The 20,751-nt window shown below is 45.1% G+C and overlaps 1 protein-coding gene across 3 annotated transcripts; it reads left to right on the plus strand.

Moving 5' to 3' along the window:
- Window positions 1-1,615: 1,615 nt before the first annotated feature.
- wrap53 (WD repeat containing, antisense to TP53) lies at window positions 1,616-20,354 on the plus strand. Of its 3 annotated transcripts, none has more exons than XM_072591614.1 (12): window positions 1,616-1,790; window positions 3,061-3,150; window positions 5,023-5,677; window positions 6,988-7,086; window positions 8,545-8,653; window positions 10,559-10,647; window positions 13,213-13,303; window positions 14,369-14,501; window positions 16,064-16,272; window positions 18,069-18,172; window positions 18,991-19,134; window positions 20,033-20,354. In XM_072591614.1, exons 3-12 carry the CDS (start codon window positions 5,199-5,201, stop codon window positions 20,232-20,234), a joined length of 1,659 nt encoding a protein of 552 aa, XP_072447715.1. In that variant the 5' UTR covers window positions 1,616-1,790; window positions 3,061-3,150; window positions 5,023-5,198; the 3' UTR covers window positions 20,235-20,354. The 3 variants fall into 3 exon arrangements, with proteins under 3 accessions (XP_072447715.1, XP_072447716.1, XP_072447717.1); XM_072591615.1 differs by having other exon boundaries at window positions 5,026-5,677; XM_072591616.1 differs by lacking the exon at window positions 1,616-1,790 and adding an exon at window positions 1,872-1,890.
- Window positions 20,355-20,751: the final 397 nt, after the last annotated feature.

Here is a 20,751-nt window from a genome sequence, read left to right on the forward strand (position 1 = left end):
CTCAGATGTCCATGTAGCCAGACTCCAACCAAGTTCGATTAACCCAGTTACCAACAGCCTTCATTCCTCAATAAAGGATATTCTATTTTACAGGCATTTTTCCTCTAGGCTTTCAAAAAATTGCACACAATGCAACTTAAAACACCTAGTTTGGTCTTAACTGAAGCAATGCATTGAGATCACACATCAGGAAACACTAGAGGAAGTGCAGAAAATGTTTACTGAGAACAGTTCCTAAGATGAGAACTTCAGACACATAGCTAGATTGCAGAACACCAAATTCTTACAGTGCAGTAAGAGGCTCATTGAGTCTGCACTGACCCTCCGAAGAGCATCCCACCAGATACCAACCCCATGACCTCACATGGGGTTATCCACCTAGCCTGAACATCCCTGGACACTATGGGCAACTTAGCATGGCCAACCATCTGACCTGCAATTCTTTGAATTGTTAGAGGAAACCAGAGCACCCAGAAGAAACCCATGCAGACACTCACCCAAGGGTGAGATTGAACCCAGATGCCCTGGTGCTTTGAGGTAGCAGTGCCAATCACTGAGCCACCATGCAGTCAAATCTCTTTTTCTTATAGAAAAACAGGTCTGGAGGAGAATTGATAAAGGGTTCCTGGAAGAGTGATAGAGATGTACAGCACAGGAACAGACCTTTCGGTCCAACCCGTCCATGCTGACCAGATATCCAAAGATTGTACCTGTTGATGAAAGAATTGGGAATGACAGGACAAAGGTTCAAGGTAATTGGCTAAAGAAGTAATAGAGACATAATAATTTTTTTCATGCAGTAAGTTTAGGATCTGGAATAAATAGCCTCAGGGTATGGTAGTAGAAGGTTCAATTGACACATTTGAAAGAAAATTGTCACCTGAAAAGGAAGGGCATGCATGCATCCTCCTCTGTTGTATCAATTTAAGCATCCAGGGATTTGATGTGAGAGAGGTTGACAGGGGTGAGAATGCAAAGTAAAGCATCTGTGTTGCAATTACAGAGCAGAATCTAAGGGACTCCCCTTTTAGATTTGCCTTCCAGCCTTCCTGCCCACCAAGGGCTCCAGATCTTTGTTGCTCCACCATCTCCTCAGCTGATAGGGGAGGGTTTGGAGGAATAAATTCCACATTTAGTTCCTAGAATTCCTCAACTTTTCTCTCTCTCCTCTTTCCTCCGCCACAAACAAACGATGTCAGGTCGCCAGCGTCTGAAAGCAGTAACCCCCCTAGGAACCCAGCGGAAATGAAGGAGGTATTTCGGCTAGGAGCAAATTACTGCAGATGGTCTGATGAGGAGTCAAGTAGATTCGAAACGTTGGTTTGTTCTCTCTCTCTCTCTATGGATGCCGCCTGACTCGCTGTGATCTCCAGCATTTGTTGTTTTCGGAGGTACTTAGGGTTATAGAGGAAGGAAATAGAAAAATAGTTTATGGCGTCGAAGGCGCTATGTAAGTGCAGTTTCCTGAAGTGGTTTTAATAGGGTTATACTCCCCTTCACCCACCACACACAAACTGTGTCACGATGTAAAAGGAGTAACCCCAAGTGGAGGGTTTTGTTTTTTTAAAGGGAAAATGAAGGAAATTTAAGGTTGCTGGAGTTTCAGGGGGCGGGGAATGTTCTCTCTCGCGATAGCGGTGTCTTTGACCTCACCAACATGGCGGCGGCCCCGGCGGTGATTGTGTGAAGCTGCAGCTCAGGGAGAAGGTGGAGGAAGATGGCCTTGGCTCTGGCTCCCGCTTCCTCCGGGGAGTGACTGATCGACCCGTTCCCCCTACTCACCTGCACAGGCAGGTCACTCAGCGCCTCCCAGGGCCCCCGGAGACTGTGTTCCTCACCTCAACCCGCACCTGCCGTTTCAAGGAATCCCCTCCCTCCTTGGGCTTCAGGGTAGCCCTCTCATTATCTGGTGTTTCAAGGACCCCCAGTCTTCGGCTTCAGGACACCCCCACTCCCACGACATATCTGGGGTTTCAAGGATCCCCCCTCCAAAATTGGGCTTCAAGGCAGCCCCCATTATCTATGGTTCCAAGAGGCCCCTCCCTTAATCTTGGGCTTCAGGGCAAATCCTCCCTCACTATCTGGGGTTTCAAGGAACCCACCCAATCGTGAGCTTCAGGGCAACCCCTCCCCCATTATCTGGAGTTTTAAGAATCTCCTTCCAGCCCCCATGATTGTTTAGGGTTTTGAGCCAACACTCAAAATTTGGGTATCCAGAAACCCTTCCAAACCTGCCCCCAGCCCTCACCCAGTCTGGAATTTGGTGCATTTTTACAAATAGCTATTGGCTATTCATGGCTGCATGGCTAATGGCATCAGGTCTTGAACCAACCGTGTTGTTTCATAACCCTTATCTTGCATAAAGTAATCAATTTCAGAGGTTAAAATGACAAATTCCGCTTAGCATCTCCTGATTTTGGTGGGAGAAAATTTGATGCTTCTACCACCCTGTGAATGAAGAAGTATTTCCTAACTTCTGAAAACTGATTTTGACTTGTTTTGGACTGTACTGATTTTGGAAGCTAAAACTTTGGCTGTAATTTTGAGGCTAAATCTGATTGTCGTAGACTCTCAAGCAAGTAGAAAACTTTGCATCTTTCTACTCTGATTCCTTTCAAAAATCCTAAAAGTGCAATCAGCTCACCCCTCAGCCATGTATATTCCAGGAAACACAATCAGTTTGTGATTTCTTTGCACAATCTAATGTTGGAGCCCTTGTAGCATTCTGGTGTGTGCCTTATCCATTCTAAGTTCCAGAACTGCTGTCCACATTCCAGATGGAGACCAACCAGGATTGTATGGTTTTAACAAGTCTCTTGTTTATATGCGATCCCTCCTCTTATAAAGGCTAAAATTACATTAGCCTTTCTGATTGCTTGGCTGGGTGCAAAAAATATTTTCATGATCTGCCTTTAAGTTCAATTTTTTTTTAAAAAAGTCTTGAGGTAAATCATCTTCTTGAAGGTATCGGGGCTGACAGGAGAGCTTTTTTAATCTTTCATTAGAAGTCCCTTACCCTTTTATGCTAAGTACCTGACCCAATTCATTGTTGTCCTACAGGCATTTGTCTTGCTGTTGGAACAAATCTCTGGCTGATTCGCCCCCATTGTGACATTGTGGGTCCTGCTAGAAGGTCTCTGCGTACAAAGGGTAGGTGACACTATCTTCATTCTGTAGCTTTTCATATAGATCTTTCAAAAGATTTAAATGGGCAGTTTGGTTCGTACAGGGTATTCATGTCCCAAAATAACCTCCTCCCACCTTTCCTGAATCCTCCCTCTTGCTCTTTTGCCTGTTTCCTTGAGTTTGAGTTCTGGTTACCAGCCGTCCTGCTCGCAGAATAATTTTTTCCTAATCCCTCCCAGTGAAAACTCTGTCATCATTTGTATTACAACTTCACTCCTGTACTCTAAGGAGAACAATCCCAGATTCTCCATGTGATGGAACTTTTCCTTCAGTTTTGTTAAATCTTCTAATAAAAGATCAAGATGCAAATGGATTCTTGCTGCACAGTTCAGTGTGACCGTGTCTGATGATCTATTCCAAAATCCACTTATTGGCCCACTCCCCATATCTCTAAACTTCCTGAGAGACTAAAAATCTGGCTATCTCAGTCTTAAATGCATTCAGTGAAGGAGCATTCATAATCTTCTGGGGGACAGCATTCCAACGACTCCTTCTAAATGAAGAAATTTCTCCGTATCTCAGTTGTAGAGATTTGGAACACTCTTCCACAAACTGGTAGTTGATGTTACATCAGTTATTAATTTTAAATCTGATATGGATTTTTTTTTGTTAAGCAAAAGATATTAAGGGATATGAGCCAATGCAATTTGACTACAAATCAGCCGTAATCTCATTGAATGGCAGAACAGGCTGGAGGGGCTGAACTGGCTGTTTCAATTCATATAAATGATCAAATCATTATCCTGAGACAGTGCCCTACCACTACCTCTCCACCCTGTGTTGTGGATTCCCTGACCAGCAGAAACAGCCTCTGTGTTTACCCTGTCAAAACCCTTCAGAACCTTGGATGCTTCAATGTGATCATCTCCCATTCTTCCAAACTCCAGACAACAAAGGCCAAATGCATTTATTCTGTCATCAACTTAACTCTCAAACCAGAGGCCACACCAGTGAGGAGGGGTTGTAGTGATTCGATTTAAAGATTAGGGGCTATCTAATTAGGTTGATCAGAGGATTTTGTAGGGTAAATTGGAGGAACTGTCCCCTTGGATTGATTTAGTTGTTGAGCAAGTGGACTTAGAGTCATAGAGATATACAGCACGGAAACAGACCCTTCAGTCCAACTTGTCCGTGCTGACTAGATATCCCAACCCAATCTAGTCCCACCTGTCGGCATCCAGCCCACATCCCTCCAAACCCTTCCTATTCATATACCCATCCAGATGCCTTTTAAATGTTGCAATTGTACCTTCCTCCACCACTTCCTCTGGAAGCTCATTCCACACATACACCACCCTCTGTGTGAAAATGTTGCCCCTTGGGTCTCTTTTATATCTTACCCCTCTCACCATAAACCTATGCCCTCTAGTTCTGGTCTCCCCCACCCCAGGAAACTTTCATCCTGAAGGTGGTGTACACCTCAGTCTGGCACAAATCACCCATGCTGACCAGTTTTCCCAAACTAAACAATCCCATTTGCTCGCATTTGGCCCACATCCCTTTCCCATTCATCTACCTGTTTAACTGTCTTTTGAAACATTGTAACTGTATCTGCATCTACCATTTCCACTGGCAGTTCATTCCATATATGCACCACCTTCTGTGCAGAAAATGTTGCCCCTCTGGTTGCTTTTAAATCTTTTCCCTCTCGCCTTAAACCAATGCCCTCTAGTTTTGAACTCCCCCCACCCTAGGGTAAAGATGTTCACCTTATCAATACCTCAGATGACTTTATCTGACTTCATATTTAGTCGCTAGGTTGGGAGCAGTTTTGACCTTTTAGTTGTTCGGATATGCAAATGTGTTCTCTAATTTTGAACTTTGCATTGTTTTCAGCAGCGTTTGTGACATTCGGCTCTCGTTCCCACAGCACCATTGGCTGTTGTGATGAATACAGTGCTCCGTCACAAGGCCTCCACAGTGTGCCAGCGCCCAGCTGCCAGGCACCGTACGAGAAACTTTAAAAAGCGCTACCCGTGTAGCACCGAAGGTATCTGACTGTTGTGAACGCCATGGCGACGGACTGGATGGCGGAGCCTGGCGTGGAATCAGCCCACGAGGGCGATAGTACACTGGATCCCCTGACCGATCAGCCTGGGCTGGCGGAACAGGCCAGTGACTCTGAGAGGCAAGGTGGAGGAGACAGTGAGCCCCTGGCCAAAGTTGCCCGGCTCGGAATCGGTGATTTACCACTGCCTCTAGCTGCCAACTCAGCTGAAAGTTTGGAAGGGAGTGATGTCCTGCCAACCTCTGACCCTCCAATGGCCTCTGACCCTCCAATGGCCTCTGACCCTTCCATGGTCTCTAACCTGGACAACCCTTCAGGCGACTTAGGCTCTGAGTTGCCCAAACTGGCAGAGAAGATGAGTGGAGGGCACGAATCTGAATGTCTTCCTGATCCACTGGAGCCAGATGCAAATGGCAAGAGTGAAACAGAGACCGAGCAAGCAAGTGAGAGCTGGGCAGAGCAGTGCAGCGAAGGCGTTTATTAGTAAGTAACTCCACATCAGTTGTACAATTCTGAATGCATTGACAAACCTCATGTGTGAAATGGTTTGTCCATGAAATTTAAGAACACAAAAAAGTTCAGGAGTAGTCCTACCTATGCTTTCAGTATAATTATCGCCAGTGATCTACCTTTGGCTTTCCTGCCTGATTCCTTGAGACACCAAAAATCCATCAATCCCAGTCTTCAATATATCCAATGATGAAACAGCCACAACCCTCTCGAGATGAGAATTCCAAAAGTTCATCCTACTCTGAGTGAAGATGCTTCCTCTCATCTCAGTCCTAAATGATCATTCCCTTAACCAGACGTTGTGTCCTTTATCTTTTAGGTTCCCCAACCAGCAGAAATGATCTTGTCGTGCATATCCTGTCAAATCCCTTTAAAATCTTGTAGATCTCAATGAGATCACCTCTTGTTTTACCACACTGCAGAGAATGTAGGCTGCTCGTCATAAAACAGACCCTGTAACCTATGGGACCAATTGTTGTTTCGAGTCCAGTGGAAGAGACTGGATATTGTCCGGAGTTATAAATTTTGACTTTTTTTCCTTTCTATTGAAGGACTTCACTTTCGTTCAAAGAATGTGTGTGTTGCTGGCAAAGCTAACATTGACTGCCTATCTCTATGTACCCTTCAGGTGATGGTGAACTGCAGCCTTGAACTATATTTTTGTAACCCCTCTCATGCCCTAGCTTTACAGGTAGTCTTCTGAAATGTAGACCCTTCTTGCAACGTAAGAAGTGCTGTAAGCACAAACTACAACTTGTGCATAAGTTCCCACAAGCAGCAATTTGATAAAGGCCAGTTGATCTGCTTCATTGTCAGCCCAGGGACACTGGGGAGAGCTCTCAAATTGTGGCCTTTCATTGGGACTGTCTCGGCCCACCTGAAAGGGCAGACAGGGCTTTGGTTTGATGTCTCCTTTGGAATACAGCAGTTGCAGAACCTTCCTCAGCATTGGCACAGACAGTGTCACCTGGATTTTTGTGCTCATGCTCCCCGATGGAAACCTGTGACTGTCTGACTCAGAAGGTAAAGCCACAGCTGATGACAATACTCAGTACTCCCCTAGTATCGTAATGCTCTTTCCAGAGAACATCGTCACTCAGTACAATCTAGAATGGTACTGGTTGGTGTTTCTCACAGGCACACTCTCAACCCTGCCACCAGACTTCACTGAACTTCAGGTGCTTACACTGACTGGCAGGGGTTACATTGTCCATAGTGCTTTACCCATACGCTGCTAATTACCCTGTAGTTCTGATGTGTCTGCACTTTCTGCTGCTTTTCAGTCAGATCGGATATGATTTCACCCAAGCACCTCACCTTCTCTCAGGTGCGTGGAAGGAGTACTCAAGAACAGTGGAAAACTTCCTGAAGGGCTGTAAATGGTGAGTGCAGGGTGCAGGAAAACCTGGAAAAGTCTTGGAAGTTTCTCAAATAAAAGGCATCAAAAAATTAAGAAATCACAGTCTTGTGTAAAGACCGGGTGAGACTTATCTGACTTTATGGGGAGTTTTGATCTTTTCCTGACCCATAAGCTATTGAGGTTTATAAAATCATGAGGGGCTTAGATAAGGTGAATGTCAGGGGTCTTTTCCCTGGCGTGGGAGAGTTCAGAACTAAGGGATATATTTTTTTGGTGAGAGGAGAAAGTTTTAAAAAGAACATGAGGGACAATGTTTTTATACAGAGGGTTGTTCTTATGTGCAATGAACTACCGGAGGAGATGGTGGATGCAGGTACAGTTACAACGTTTAAAAGACATTTGGATAAGTTCATGAAGAGGCAAGGTTTGGAGGGATATGAGACAAACACTGGCAAGTGAGACTAGTTTAATTTGGGAACATGGTCAGCATGGGCTAGTTGGATCGAAGGGTCTGTTTCTGCGCTCTATGACTCTGCTTGTTTGCTTTTCTGTTCATATCCAGAATCTATACAGATTTTGTTCTCCTCCCTGGACTTGCCTGTTGTTAACAGTGATCAGCTAATTTGGGGGCTGTCAGTCCAGCAGCAGTCATTGGCCAAATGATATCATCCCAGATTCCGTGTGGCTCGCACCTTGTTTGTGGCTTGAGAGGAGAGCTGTGTCTATTGGTGTCAGGTGCCTCTCCCTGTAATTTTCACAAGCCCTGTACAACTCTTGGGCTGTGTAGTCCTCCACTTCAGTGGCCTTTTGCACATCCTCCTCAGTGGGTTGGTTTGGAATTTAGCAGTGAGAATTCTGTGCTTGCTGTATGCCAGCAGGCTAGGCTGATCTCCTCTGGAACCCTGAGACACCCGGGTACAGTAAGAGGCCAGTGAATTCCTTGGCGTATTCTGCTATCTGGTGGGATCGTGCTGCCCTGTGTTCAAACTCCATGTTACCCTCCTTTGCCCCCGTGTCTTTATATCAGCGCCTCTGGTTAACAAAGATCTGTCAATCTCAGAGTTAAAATTAACAATTGATCCAGCACCAGTTGCTGCTTGTAGATGGGAGTTCCAGATGTCAATAGCTCTTTGTGTTGAAGTTCACTCCTGAAAGGGCTGGCGCTAGTTTTTTAACTTTGCCCTCTAACCCCAGACTCCCCAACCAGCAGAAATAGTTTCACCCTGTCTGCCTTATAACAGTACAGAGATCAAGTCAACTCTTAATTGTCGAAAATTAAGATACTCCATTGGTACAGTTCAGAACAGTTGATGGCATCACACAGCAATGGTTACTGTAGCTCATAAAGCAGATTGATTTTTATGTTCTTTCACTTGAATGAGCTTGTCTAAGTGGCTCGTTTCCCAAGTTTGTTTTGCTGTGAATTGCAGTGAGTAGAAGCACCTTTTCTTTTACTGACTTGTCATGTGTTTTATCTCAGGGCACCGGATGGTTCTTGCATTCTGACCAACAGCGCTGACAATATACTGCGGATCTTTAATCTCCCTTCTGAGCTGTATAGCGGGGAGTTGGCTGACCTCTCAGAAATGGTATCTATTTCTTTGACCCGCTTGCACTGTTCTCGGTGTTTACGGTGAGAGGGATTTGCAAAAACGAGATCTCACACCAATCCCAAATGTCTTGCCCTTCTGAAGCATAACCACTTCCTGTCAGAGTAGGGTTTAATTCCAGCCCTCAGTGCATCTTTATCTCTGAGTTATTTGATCACGGTTGAATGTCATGAGCCCGACAAATTCCGATGTCCTTTTTCCAACTTGTTTATAACGGATGCATTTGTGCCAGCTCTAAACTGTAGGTATTATCTTGGATTACTGTAGAAAGTTCCTGTCACCTTAATAAGGGATTGTCATTGTGCGTTATAGATGCATTTTGTTGGGATTCCCAGTACAGCCCCTAATACAGGAGCTTTGGGAGATGACCATTCCCATTCAAGGCATATGAAAATTGCTAGATTTATGTGGTGCTAGGTGCTCCATGGTACATTTAGGAATTGAATATGCCAAACCAGGCTGCCTGCAATGCTTCTGAATTTTAATCGTCATCTCTCATTCCTGCAACCAATGTACTCAAGCTCTTGAATAAGTAGAGTTGTTTCTGCCAGTGAGGCAAGTGTTTTTTTTGGATGCTATGAGGCACTCCCCTGTTTTAACTGTAGAAAGTTTATGTAGTGGGGTTTCTCATTTGTTGCATTTAAAATATTTCCAGAAGGCTTGGCTGGGAGCGCTGAGAGGCTAGCACTTCAAAGGAGGAGGGCACAAGAAGCTGTAATTTCAGACTGAGCTGAGGAGAAACTGGTGTGGAGGGAGTTAATCGACCATGGTCACACTGAATAGCAGAGTAGATTCAAGTGACCAGATTCCTGCTCATCTTTTATGTGAATAAAAATACATGGCAGTGTTTCCTGAAAACTATTTCCTTCATGATGTAGGCATTTCTGGTTAGTCCAGCATTTATTGCCCACCCCAGTTACTCTTTGAGAAGGTTGTGGAGAGCTGCCTTGAACTGCAGGAGTCCTTAAGCTGTAGGTATGTGCGCAGTACAGTCAAGCAGGGGATTTCAGGAATTTGGCTCAAAAGCATTGAAGGAGGTTCAAAGTCAAATTGATGTGTGGGTTGGAGGGAGACTGGCTGCTGGGGTTGTCATTCCAGTTCATCTGCTGCCCTTGTCCTTTTAGATGGTTGGTGTCATGGTTTTGGAAGAGGTGCTCGAAGAAGGGTTGGCAAGTTGCAGCAATGCGCCTTGTCAATGGCACATGTTGCTGCTACTGAGCGTTGCTAGTGGAGGATGTGAAGATTGAGGTAGTTAGATGTGGTGCTAATCAACTGGGTTGATTGGTGTCAAGCTTCTTATGTTGTTGGAGCTGCACCTTTCCAAGCTAGCAGGGAGTATTCCTTCAGGGATAGGCTTTTTGGAATTAGGAGGTCAATTCGTCATTGCAGAATTCCCATCTTGTGACCTTTTATAGCCACAATATTTATACAGCTAGTCGGGTTGCATACTTGCTCAGTGGTAATCTTTTCAATGACTTTCTCCTTTACTAAAGTATTCCTTAAAACCTATCTTTTTAACCAACCTTTTGGTAGTCTATTGTAATATCTCCATACATGGATGTCAAATCTGGCTTGATAATACACCTGTGAAGCACTGTGGGGCAGTTTAGAACATCAAAGGAGCTATGAAAAGTAACTTGTCTTTTGATCCATTGTACCTGAAAGAGTATTCTGATTAGTTCCACTCTCTCCCTGTTCACTACCCTTGCAACATTTTTCCGTTAAAGTATTGATCCAATTCCATTTTTTTAAAGCTATATTAAACCTTCCTCTGTGCATTCCACACCTCAACAAATCAAAACAATTTTCTAAAAAATAAGCTAAGTTTCATCTCCCCTTTGGTTCTTTTGCTATTGATCTTACCTCTTGTGGATAAATTTGCAGAGTGCTATCTTGCGTATGTCTGAGGGAGATACCATATACGATTACTGCTGGTACCCAATCATGTCATCGATGGCTCCTGAGACCTGTTTGTAAGTGCAGAATGTTATTGTTCAAAGTTTGTGAGAAGATTTGTAGCTCGGGTGCTTGTTGTTGTGGTTCTGTTCGCCGAGCTGGGAATTTGTGTTGCAGACGTTTCGTCCCTTGTCGAGGTGACCTCCTCAGTGCTTGGGAGCCTCCTGTGAAGCGCTTCTGTGATGTTTCCTCCGGCATTTATAGTGGTTTGAATCTGCCGCTTCCAGTTGTCAGTTCCAGCTGTTCGTTGCAGTGGCTGGTATATTGGGTCCAGGTCAATGTGCTTATTGATTGAATCTGTGGATGAGTGCCATGCCTCTAGGAATTCCCTGGCTGTTCTCTGTTTGGCTTATCCTATAATAGTAGTGTTGTCCCAGTCGAACTCATGTTGCTTGTCATCTGCGTGTGTGGCTACTAAGGATAGCTGGTCATGTTGTTTCGTGGCTAGTTGGTGTTCATGGATGCGGATCGTTAGCTGTCGTCTTGTTTGTCCTATGTAGTGCTTTGTGCAGTCCTTGCATGGGATTTTGTACACTACATTGGTTTTGCTCATGCTGGGTATCAGGTCCATCGTTCTGGTGAGTTGTTGTCTGAGAGTGGCTGTTGGTTTGTGTGTTGTTATGAGTCCTAGTGGTCACAGTAATCTGGCTGTCAGTTCGGAAATGCTCTTGATGTATGGTAGTGTGGCTAGTCCTTTGGGTTGCGGCATGTCCTCGTTCCATTGTCTTTCCCTTGACATGCCGCAACCCAAAGGACTAGCCACACTACCATACATCAAGAGCATTTCCGAACTGACAGCCAGATTACTGCGACCACTAGGACTCATAACAACACACAAACCAACAGCCACTCTCAGACAACAACTCACCAGAACGATGGACCCGATACCCAGCATGAGCAAAACCAATGTAGTGTACAAAATCCCATACAAGGATTGCACAAAACACTACATAGGACAAACAAGACGACAGCTAACGATCCGCATCCATGAACACCAACTAGCCACGAAACAACATGACCAGCTATCCTTAGTAGCCACACACGCAGATGACAAACAACATGAATTCGACTGGGACAACACTACTATTATAGGATAAGCCAAACAGAGAACAGCCAGGGAATTCCTAGAGGCATGGCATTCATCCACAGATTCAATCAATAAGCACATCGACCTGGACCCAATATACCGACCACTGCAACGGACAGCTGGAACTGACAATCAGAAGCGGCACATTCAAACCACTACAAATGCCGGAGGAAACATCACAGAAGCGCTTCACAGGAGACTCCTAAGCACTGAGGATGTCACCTCGACTGGGGACGAAACGTCTGCAACACAAATTCCCAGCTCGGCGAACAGAACCACAACAGGAATGTTATTGTATTTTGATGTTTGGATTTAAGGGTCCCTCACAAGCTCCTTGCTGTGCTTAATCCACTATCGACATCGCAGGAGTGTGCAACTTTTGATACAAGCAATTTCATTGGGCTATAGTTAGGTGGGCAAAAGATTCATGTTCTCCTTGAGTGATAAAATGTCGCACTCTCAAAAGGACCATGGAGACTGAAACAAGTGACTGTTTTCTCCTGCAATGAGAAAAGTTATTTAATCTGCGAATTTATGGCACAGGATGAGACCACTTGGCCCATTGTGCCTGTGCTGGCCCTTTGAAAGAGCAGTCCAATTCCTCCATTCTTCACAGCCCTGGAGATTTTTACATTGCAGGTAGCTGTCCAGTTCTATTTCCTAATGAATTATCTTTTGCCTGTTCAAAACAAAACACATCGCATAACCAAAATATCTCATTTGCTGTCGGAATTTAGTCTAGGCTCCATGATAGCAGTCACTGATTGGGGGCTCAATCCCAATATGTAACCCTGCTCAGGAGGCCAGAGCCCAGAGTTGGGGACAGTCAGTTTAGATGAAAACAGGTTCTTTTTCATTCATATAGCAGTTTGGTCGAAAACCAAAGGTGACAGATTTGGGCTGGAGGAGAAAAATTGAACAATTTGTAATATGCTGTCAAAATTTGCCTTCAGAAGGAAATTGGACAAATAGTTGGAGGATTAAGGTGAGAGAAGAGACATTAAAAACAGACATGGGGACAACTTTATTTTACAGAGAGTGGTTAGTGTGTGGAATGAACTAGCAGAGGAAGTGGTGGATGCAGGTACAGTTACAAAATTTAAAAGACATTTAGGTAAGTTCATGAATAGGTGAGGTTTAGAGGGATATGGGCCAAGTGCAGGCAGATGGGACTAGTTTAGTTGGGAAAATTTGGTTGGTATGGACAAATTGAACTGGGGCCTGTTTGCATGATGTATGACTCTTTGGGCTGAATGGTGGCCTCCTAGGCCATGTTGGCATTGTATGCTGTACACAATTCCAGTGCTTGTGGGGTTCTTATTAGTTGGCTTTATACGAAAGCATTGCTTTTTACATACCCACGCGGCCCCTCAGCCGTGTTTAGTTAGCCAGTTTCTTTGTCCTTGTGAATCCACTCTAACTGCTAAAATGTGAGGTGAGACAGTGGGTCAGAGCATGGCTTCTGAACTCTGTACTGTTGCCATTCCTTTTGCAGTCTGGCCAGCAGCAGCCGCGACAACCCGATTCACATCTGGGACGCTTTCTACGGGGACCTACGGGCCACGTTCCGGCCGTACAATCACCTGGTAAGTCCCAGGTGGCTTTAACCTTCCAACTTTCTCCACCAAGTACATCCAGCAGCTTTAACAGGTGGAATCCTAGGACATGGAGTTGTGTGTGATGTTGCTGAGTTGCTGTTCTAATTCTGTGTAAGGGTTGAAGTTGAAGTTTGAGGGCACAAGCAGCCCCGATTATAACCAGTGACCAGCTGCCGACTCAGTGTGCTCTGCGGGTCACATTCCCATGTGACTCCTCATGTAATGGGATAGCTAATATTTACAAGATAAAAGACCGAAAGAACTGCAAATGCTGTGAATCAGAAACGAAAACAGAAATTGCTGGAAAACCTCAGCAGGTCTGGCAGCATCTGTGAAGAGAAATCTGAGTTAACGTTTTGGATCCTTCCTCAGAACTAGCACGCCTGGAAGAGATGTGGCAGTGAGTTAAATACTAAATAAAAACAGATTCTGAAGAAGGGTCACTTGACCTAAAGTGCTAACTGATTTCTCTCTGCAGATGCTGCCAGACCTGCTGAGCTTTTCCAGCAATTTCTGATTTTGTGTTAATATTTACAGTTGGTTGATTACGAGAGAATGGCCCCCAGGTACACATGAGAAGTGGTGTGCAGTCAAAAGGTATCACTTTCTGTTATATTTAGATGATGCACTTGATTGATATCATAACAAAATATGGCAACATGATATTGAGGAGAATTGGCACAAAAGCTTAATTTAAAACCTACATTTTGAGGGAAGGATTCTTGTGAAAGAGAGAAGCAGAGCAGTTTAGCGAGTCAGTTTCCAGAATTTAGATTCCAGATAGCTGAAGGAAAAGATATCACGATGTGCAAGAGTCCAGAGTTGTAGCAGTGTGAAGATATCAGAGGGGTCGAGAACTGCGGTGATGAATGAATGGAAACGAATGCATTAGGAGGAAGGGTTTTGGATGAATTTAAAGTGGTGGAAGGTGGGAGGTAATCAAGGGACAGTGGAATATATCTGATACTCAGAGGATGTATAGCATGTCAACCGGTAGAGGTAACTGCCATTGCCAATTGGGCTGTAGAGTTTGTTTGAATGTTCTGCTTGCAGGATGAGCTGACGTCTGCTCACTCGCTCTGTTTCACACCCGATGGGAGTCAGCTGTTCTGTGGCTTTGACAAGATGGTGAGGGTGTTCGACGTATCTCGTCCAGGCCGAGAGTGTGAGAAGAGACCAACCTTGGGTATGCCTGACTGCTTTCTTTCAGAACTGGTCTGAGGGAATTAGGGTTTATTGATTAGAAGGATCACTTATCAGTTTGTTGTTGAGTCAGTTTGGAATTACTTTGATCCATCGTTCTATTTAAATTCCGTGGGGCTGAAACTTACTGCTCCCTCTGGTCTTGCCCACAATTGGCATTGAGTTCCTTTTTGTTTGACTATTGCATCCATAAGCATAGAAGCAGGTCATTTAGCCCATATAAGTCCGCTCTGCCATTCAGTGAGATCATGATCTAACTATCGACTCTGTTTTCTTGCCTTTTCCTGATATCCCTTGATTTCCTTAGCCTTGATTATACTTAGTGACCCATCCTTAACAGATAAAGAATGTTAGTTTTAAAATTAAATAAATTCCTCCTGATTTCTGTTTTAAATGTATAAGAGCCCTTTATTCTGAGATTTTCTGTTCTGGTCCTCGATTCTCCCACAAGGAGAAACAGCCTCACCACATCTATTTTGTCAAGTCCCCTAAGAATCTTGAATGTTTCAATAAGGTTTCTTCTCATTCCTCATTATTCCAAGGAGGACAGACCCAATCTACTCAACCTTTCTTCACAAGACAGTCCCTCCAGAGCAGGTATCATTTAGTGAATCGTCTTTGGACTGCTTCCAATACCAGTACATCTTGAATTCAGTTCTCCAAGTCTGCAAGTTGTAGATTAATGTTCTGCTCCAAGGTGACACTTCCAGTCTATTACTGACAGAGCATTGTACCTTCATAGATACCGTCTGGTTGGAGTTATAATGTACTTCGAGAAATCATGAAGATCTCAGAATCCTTGGCTTCTTAAGGAGGAGCAAATGGATATTTGAAGAGTCAGAGATGTACAGCATGGAAACAGACCCTTCACTCCAATTCGTCCATGCCAACCAGATATCTTAACCTGACCTAGTCCCATTTGCCAGCGCTTGGCCCATATCCTTCTAAACCCTTCCTATTCATATACCCATCTAGATGTCTTTTAAATGCTTAAATGTACCAGCCTCCACCACTTCCTTTGGCAGCTCATTCCATACACACAGCACCCTCTATGTGAAAAAGTTGCTCCTTAGATCCCTTTTATATCTTTCCCCTCTCACCCTAAACCTATGCCTGCTAGGGCTGTACTCCCCCACCCCAAGGAAAAGACGTTGACTATTTATCCTATCCATGCCCCTCCTGACCTAATAAATCTCTATAAGGTCACCCCTCCGCCACTGTTGCTCCTGGGGCAAGAGAACAGAGTTAATTGGATAGATTTGGACAGCTGGCACAGGACTGATTGACCAAAGGGCTATATTCAAAACGATTGTTTTGCATGTGGTCCTTCTATAAAGTTGGTTCACCAAGCCTTGGTATGAGGCGAGATCCTAGGGGGGAAGCTGATTGGTATGGCAGTGTGCAGGGAATGCAATCAGCATTGGTGGGAAGGTTGGACAGAACAGCCCCCCCCCCCCCAAATTTCCAGTGAACAGCCAGCAATGTAAAACAACAGAATTCCACTGACCGGCCTTTCTCTCTCTCTCTCTCTTTTTCTCTTTCCAGTGAAGAAACGGGGGCAGACTGGGATCATCTCGTGCATTGCCTTCAGCCCAGAGCATGACCTGTACGCCTGTGCCTCCTACTCTAAGACAGTGGGACTGTACTCCAGGGACAGGGGGACTGTGCTCACCATTTTACAGGGCCATCAGGGAGGAGTGACACACGTGACATTTTCACCCGATGGAAACCTGCTTTACACTGGGGGGCGGAAGGTAAGCTGGGAGTCATTGAGAGGACCAGGAGGTACTCTGAGTATGAGCGTTATGACCAGATGTCGCAGTAGATTTCCAGGGGAGGAGGATAAACTGGCTCCCCTCCTTCGTTAATCTGCTTCCCCGGGTTGGTCGGAGCAAGGATAATTTAGAAAGATCCCTCCCTTGTGAATGTCTTTCTCGCTGACCAAATGAATTAATGTTTCAAAAGCAGCCACTCTCATTTGGCTTTCTTGAGTTAATAGAAAACTGAGCTTATTAGCTGCAAAATAAATATGAATGTAACATGCAAAGTAACATGAAATGAAAAGCAAGTCCAGATTAAGATAAAAGCGATATGGAACAGTCTCTGGGTCAGTGATGGAGAGTAAACAGTGGAGCATTGATAGTTGGGCTGTTGATTTTGGGATTCTTGGCTTTGCGGATGAGTTGAAATCCTTTTGTCTTGTTTGCTTTCGATGATGGTTAATTGACAGCACTCAGTAAGACAGTTCTCTGTTTGTACCTGTTTCCTTCAGACTAGCTCATTGCCTTCTGTCACTCAGAGTGAGTGAACCCTTTACATGCAGCATGGTGGGAGGACTGTCACCGCACATCACTCTCTCACTCCCCTCTAGCTCACTCTCTCTTGAGGTCAGTACAATTAGAACACTTAAAAGGCGTCAGAATGAGTACATGAATAGGAACGGTTTAGAGTCACAGAGATGTACAGAACGGAAACAGACCCTTCGGTCCAACCTGACCAGATATCCCAATCTAGTCCCACCTGCCAGCACCTGGGCCATATCCCTCCAAACCCTTCCTATTCATATACCCATCCAGATGCCTTTTAAATGTCGCAATTGTACCAGCCTCCACCACTTCCTCTGGCAGCTCATTCCATACATGGACCACCCTCTGCGTGAAAAAGTTGCCCCTCAGGTCTCTTTTATATCTTGCCCCTCTCACCTTAAACCTATGCCCTTTAGTTCTGGTCTCCCCCACCCCAGGGAAAGGACTTTGTCTGTTTATCCTCTCCATGTCCCTCCTGATTTTATAAAACTCTGAGGTCACCCCTCAGCCTCTGACCCTCCAGGGAAAACAGTCTGAGCCCATTTAACCTCTCCCTATAGCCCAGATCCTCCATAGACGGGTATAGGCCAAATGCTGGCAAGTGGGATTAAATGAATTTAGGATACCTGGTTAGCATGTACAAGTTGGGCCAAAGGGTCTGTTTCTGTGCTGTTCAATTCTGGCTAGTGGTGGTTTAACTGAGGGTTTCCAAACCTCAGAGGGGAGAGGTTGAGAAGGAGAGTCCTTCACGAAAACCTCGACCAGTCTGGAAATTGAACCCGTGCTGATGACATCACTCCACCACGAGCCAGCTGTCCAGTCAACGTGAGTTACTGAAACAGAAGAAGAAAGGAGAATTTTTGTTAACCCTGCGAATTGTTGTAATCTGAAAGCCGAACTTTTCGAAATTTTCAAGAGGAATTTGGATTGAGACGTCAAAAGGCCACGCTTTTGCAAGGCTCTGGGAAAAAAGAGTGGGGTTAATTGGATAGCAGCGTCACAGGGCCAGCATAAGCATTATGGGCTGAATGTTCTCCTTTGCTATACTGTGCTTTGTTCCTGGGTGTGAATGGGGAGCCATCTGTTTTATATCGTGCTCTGGTACCAACTTCTATCCTTTCAGACGACCTGCCAGACTCCCTGAATACTGTTACTTATTCATAGTTCACCTCCCTGAAGTTTACTCAGTTCCATTTCCAACAGCCTGTTTTCAAACTACTCTTTTTTTTTTTCCTTTCCCTCAGGATCCCGAAATCCTGTGCTGGGACCTACGCCAGCCTGGCAAAGTGCTGTTCTCCATGCTCCGCTCAGCGATCACCAATCAGAGGATGTATTTTGATCTGGATGTGTGAGTAATCCTTTCAGTCTTCCTTGGAGAGTTGCTAGTGGTCGGTTAGTGATTAGGAGCTTAGTTTTCAACACAGTGTTTATGGCCATAGCTGTGGCCCCACTGGTCAACCGATGGGGTGGATGGGATTTGGACCAACAGATATGCTCCCGATTGACTCCTAGTGTCCATTGTGACTATTGAACAGCGACACTGAATGTGAACATGGCAATTTTCAGTGGTGAATGTTAGCAGATAAAACTGGCTAGGGTTCCATTCCACATTCCTGAGCACACGATCTGTGCTGACATTTCCAAATAACCCGGGGCACTGCATGGTAGACGTTTGAACAGGTTGAGTGGAAATGTGTTGACATCTAGAAGAATGAGATGTAATTTCTTGATGCATGTAAGATTCTTGGGGGAAGGTGGGGTGGGGATGATGGGGTAGATATTTGCTCCATTTAGGGGAAACTAGGAGGCACAATGTTAAAATTAGGAGTCTTTCACTTAAGACTAATGAGTTTCTTTTCCCCTCTTTGAAATACTTTTCCTTAGGAGTGGTGGAGGCTTCTTGACTTGTGTGTTCAGGGGTAACTGGGGGCAAATAGGAAGGTGGAAATCAGTGTACAGTTCGATTAGCCATGCTCTTAAATGTGGACATGCAAACAAAATCTCTCATGGCTCTTTCCAGACAAGACAGGGGAGTTCTCCCCATTTTGTCTTGGCCAATATTTATCCTTTAACTAACCCTCCAAGGCCAATCTGATCAATATCAGGTGAATGTTTGGGTGAGCTTGCTGAGCAAAGAATTGATGTTGGTGTTTCCTTCCTGCACAGTTATGGGCGCTATGTAGTCAGTGGGAACACTGAGGGAACAGTTTCTGTGTGGGACACCACACTAACGCCGACTGAGGGGAAGGACTCCATCCTCAATCCCATTCTTCAGTTTCACACTCAGCAGGACTGTGTTAACGGGATCAGGTAAGCTGCACTGGTTACTCAGCAGAAGCAGTTTTTTTTTTGGGGTGTGGTGATGATGCAGAGAGAGGTGTGCAGCAATCCTGCCCAGGGGTTAAAGAAAGATCTGAAGCTAAGATCCTGAGCAAGGTCGATGGGTTGCAATTTATTTAGACTGTCCAGGGAGCCACCAAAGCTTGTGTTTTATTTTTGACCGAGTTAAACTCATGCCTTCCCTTTCTCTCAACCAAAATTGCCAGCTTCCACCATCAGTAACACTGCAAATTTTCTTCCCTGTCTCAGCTCATCTGTAGCTGAAATCCCTATCTATACCTTTAAGGCTTGACTTGTTCCAATGTATTGTGAGCTTACCTGAGACTGTTCACCTCCTCATTTGCATCCCATTGTATTCCCCAACAACCTCATTGAGCACCACTCGCTCCCAGCCTGGCAGCCCATGATAAAAGTTCTGATCCTGTTGTAAAATCCCTTAGTGGCCTCACTCTCCCTAGCTCTACAACCTCTTCCAGTCTCGAGGCCTTCCTAGGTCCCTGACCCTCCTCTCTTTGATCTTTTGCACATCCCTATTTTTTCTGTGGCTCCACCATTGATGGCCATCCTTCATTTACCTGGGCTGTAAGCTCTGGACTTCTGTTCTTAAATCCCTCCCCCTCCTTCCTCCTTTAAGGTGCATCTTAAAACCTACCTTTTGGACAAAGCTGTTGGTCACCTGTCCTGATGTTGTCTCAAGTGGCTCAGTTTCGGTTTGGTTAACACGCCCAGTGAAGTACGTTAATCAGGACAGTTTGAAAAGCACTCTACACACACAGTGTTATTGTAAGAGCTGGCAGTCTCAGCAAGATTCTGCTGTTTGCCTCACATGTTGAACCTTTGACCCTGTGGCTTGCTCCCCCTTCTGCAGCCTACACCCACGTATGAACCTGCTGGCCACCACCTCGGGGCAGCGCAAGTTCCCGGAGCCTGCCGAGAGCGAGGACGAGGGCAATGGGATCCTGATGACCCACCGCAACATCAAGGCTGAGAACTCCATGAAGTTGTGGTTTTGTTCCCAGCAGCCTGGCCCAGCGACGCAGGCCAGCACACTGGGCGGTAGTTCAAAGTGACGGCTCCGTGTAAGAGCTGGACTAACTGACACTCTCAATACTGCCTTACGTGCATTGAGGTTAGGATGGAGCATCTGTGCATTGCGACAAAATAAAATCGCTCCCAGCTGACCGAGGTAACGTTGCTTTGCTTGTTTTTTGTTTGCAAAGGTCTGGGAGGTTGACTTATCCTCGACTCTCTCTAGGCTTCTGGATTGAGTTACAAGTTGTCCTTTACTCATTTCAAGAGATGAGGTAAAGACTACCCTCTGTTTTCTTTCAGGGTCTCTTGGGCTCTGGGAGTGACTGAAACGTCAATGCCTTTGGCAGAGGGCAGAGAATAATAATGACTTGATGTTGTGCTGTAGATTATCATTAAACAGACAGTGTGAATCAGGCTGCAGCAGCTTGGGGGATATTTGATGGGGAGAATGTAGAGGCAGCTTTACTTTTAATTAAAGAGTAGAGGAAATTGTACTCTGTATCACACCATGCCATCCCTGCTCTGGGGCTGTTTTCTGGGCTCAGTAGAGGCATC

Source organism: Chiloscyllium punctatum, chromosome 21 (genome assembly GCF_047496795.1).
Source record: "Chiloscyllium punctatum isolate Juve2018m chromosome 21, sChiPun1.3, whole genome shotgun sequence".
NCBI lineage: Eukaryota > Metazoa > Chordata > Chondrichthyes > Orectolobiformes > Hemiscylliidae > Chiloscyllium > Chiloscyllium punctatum.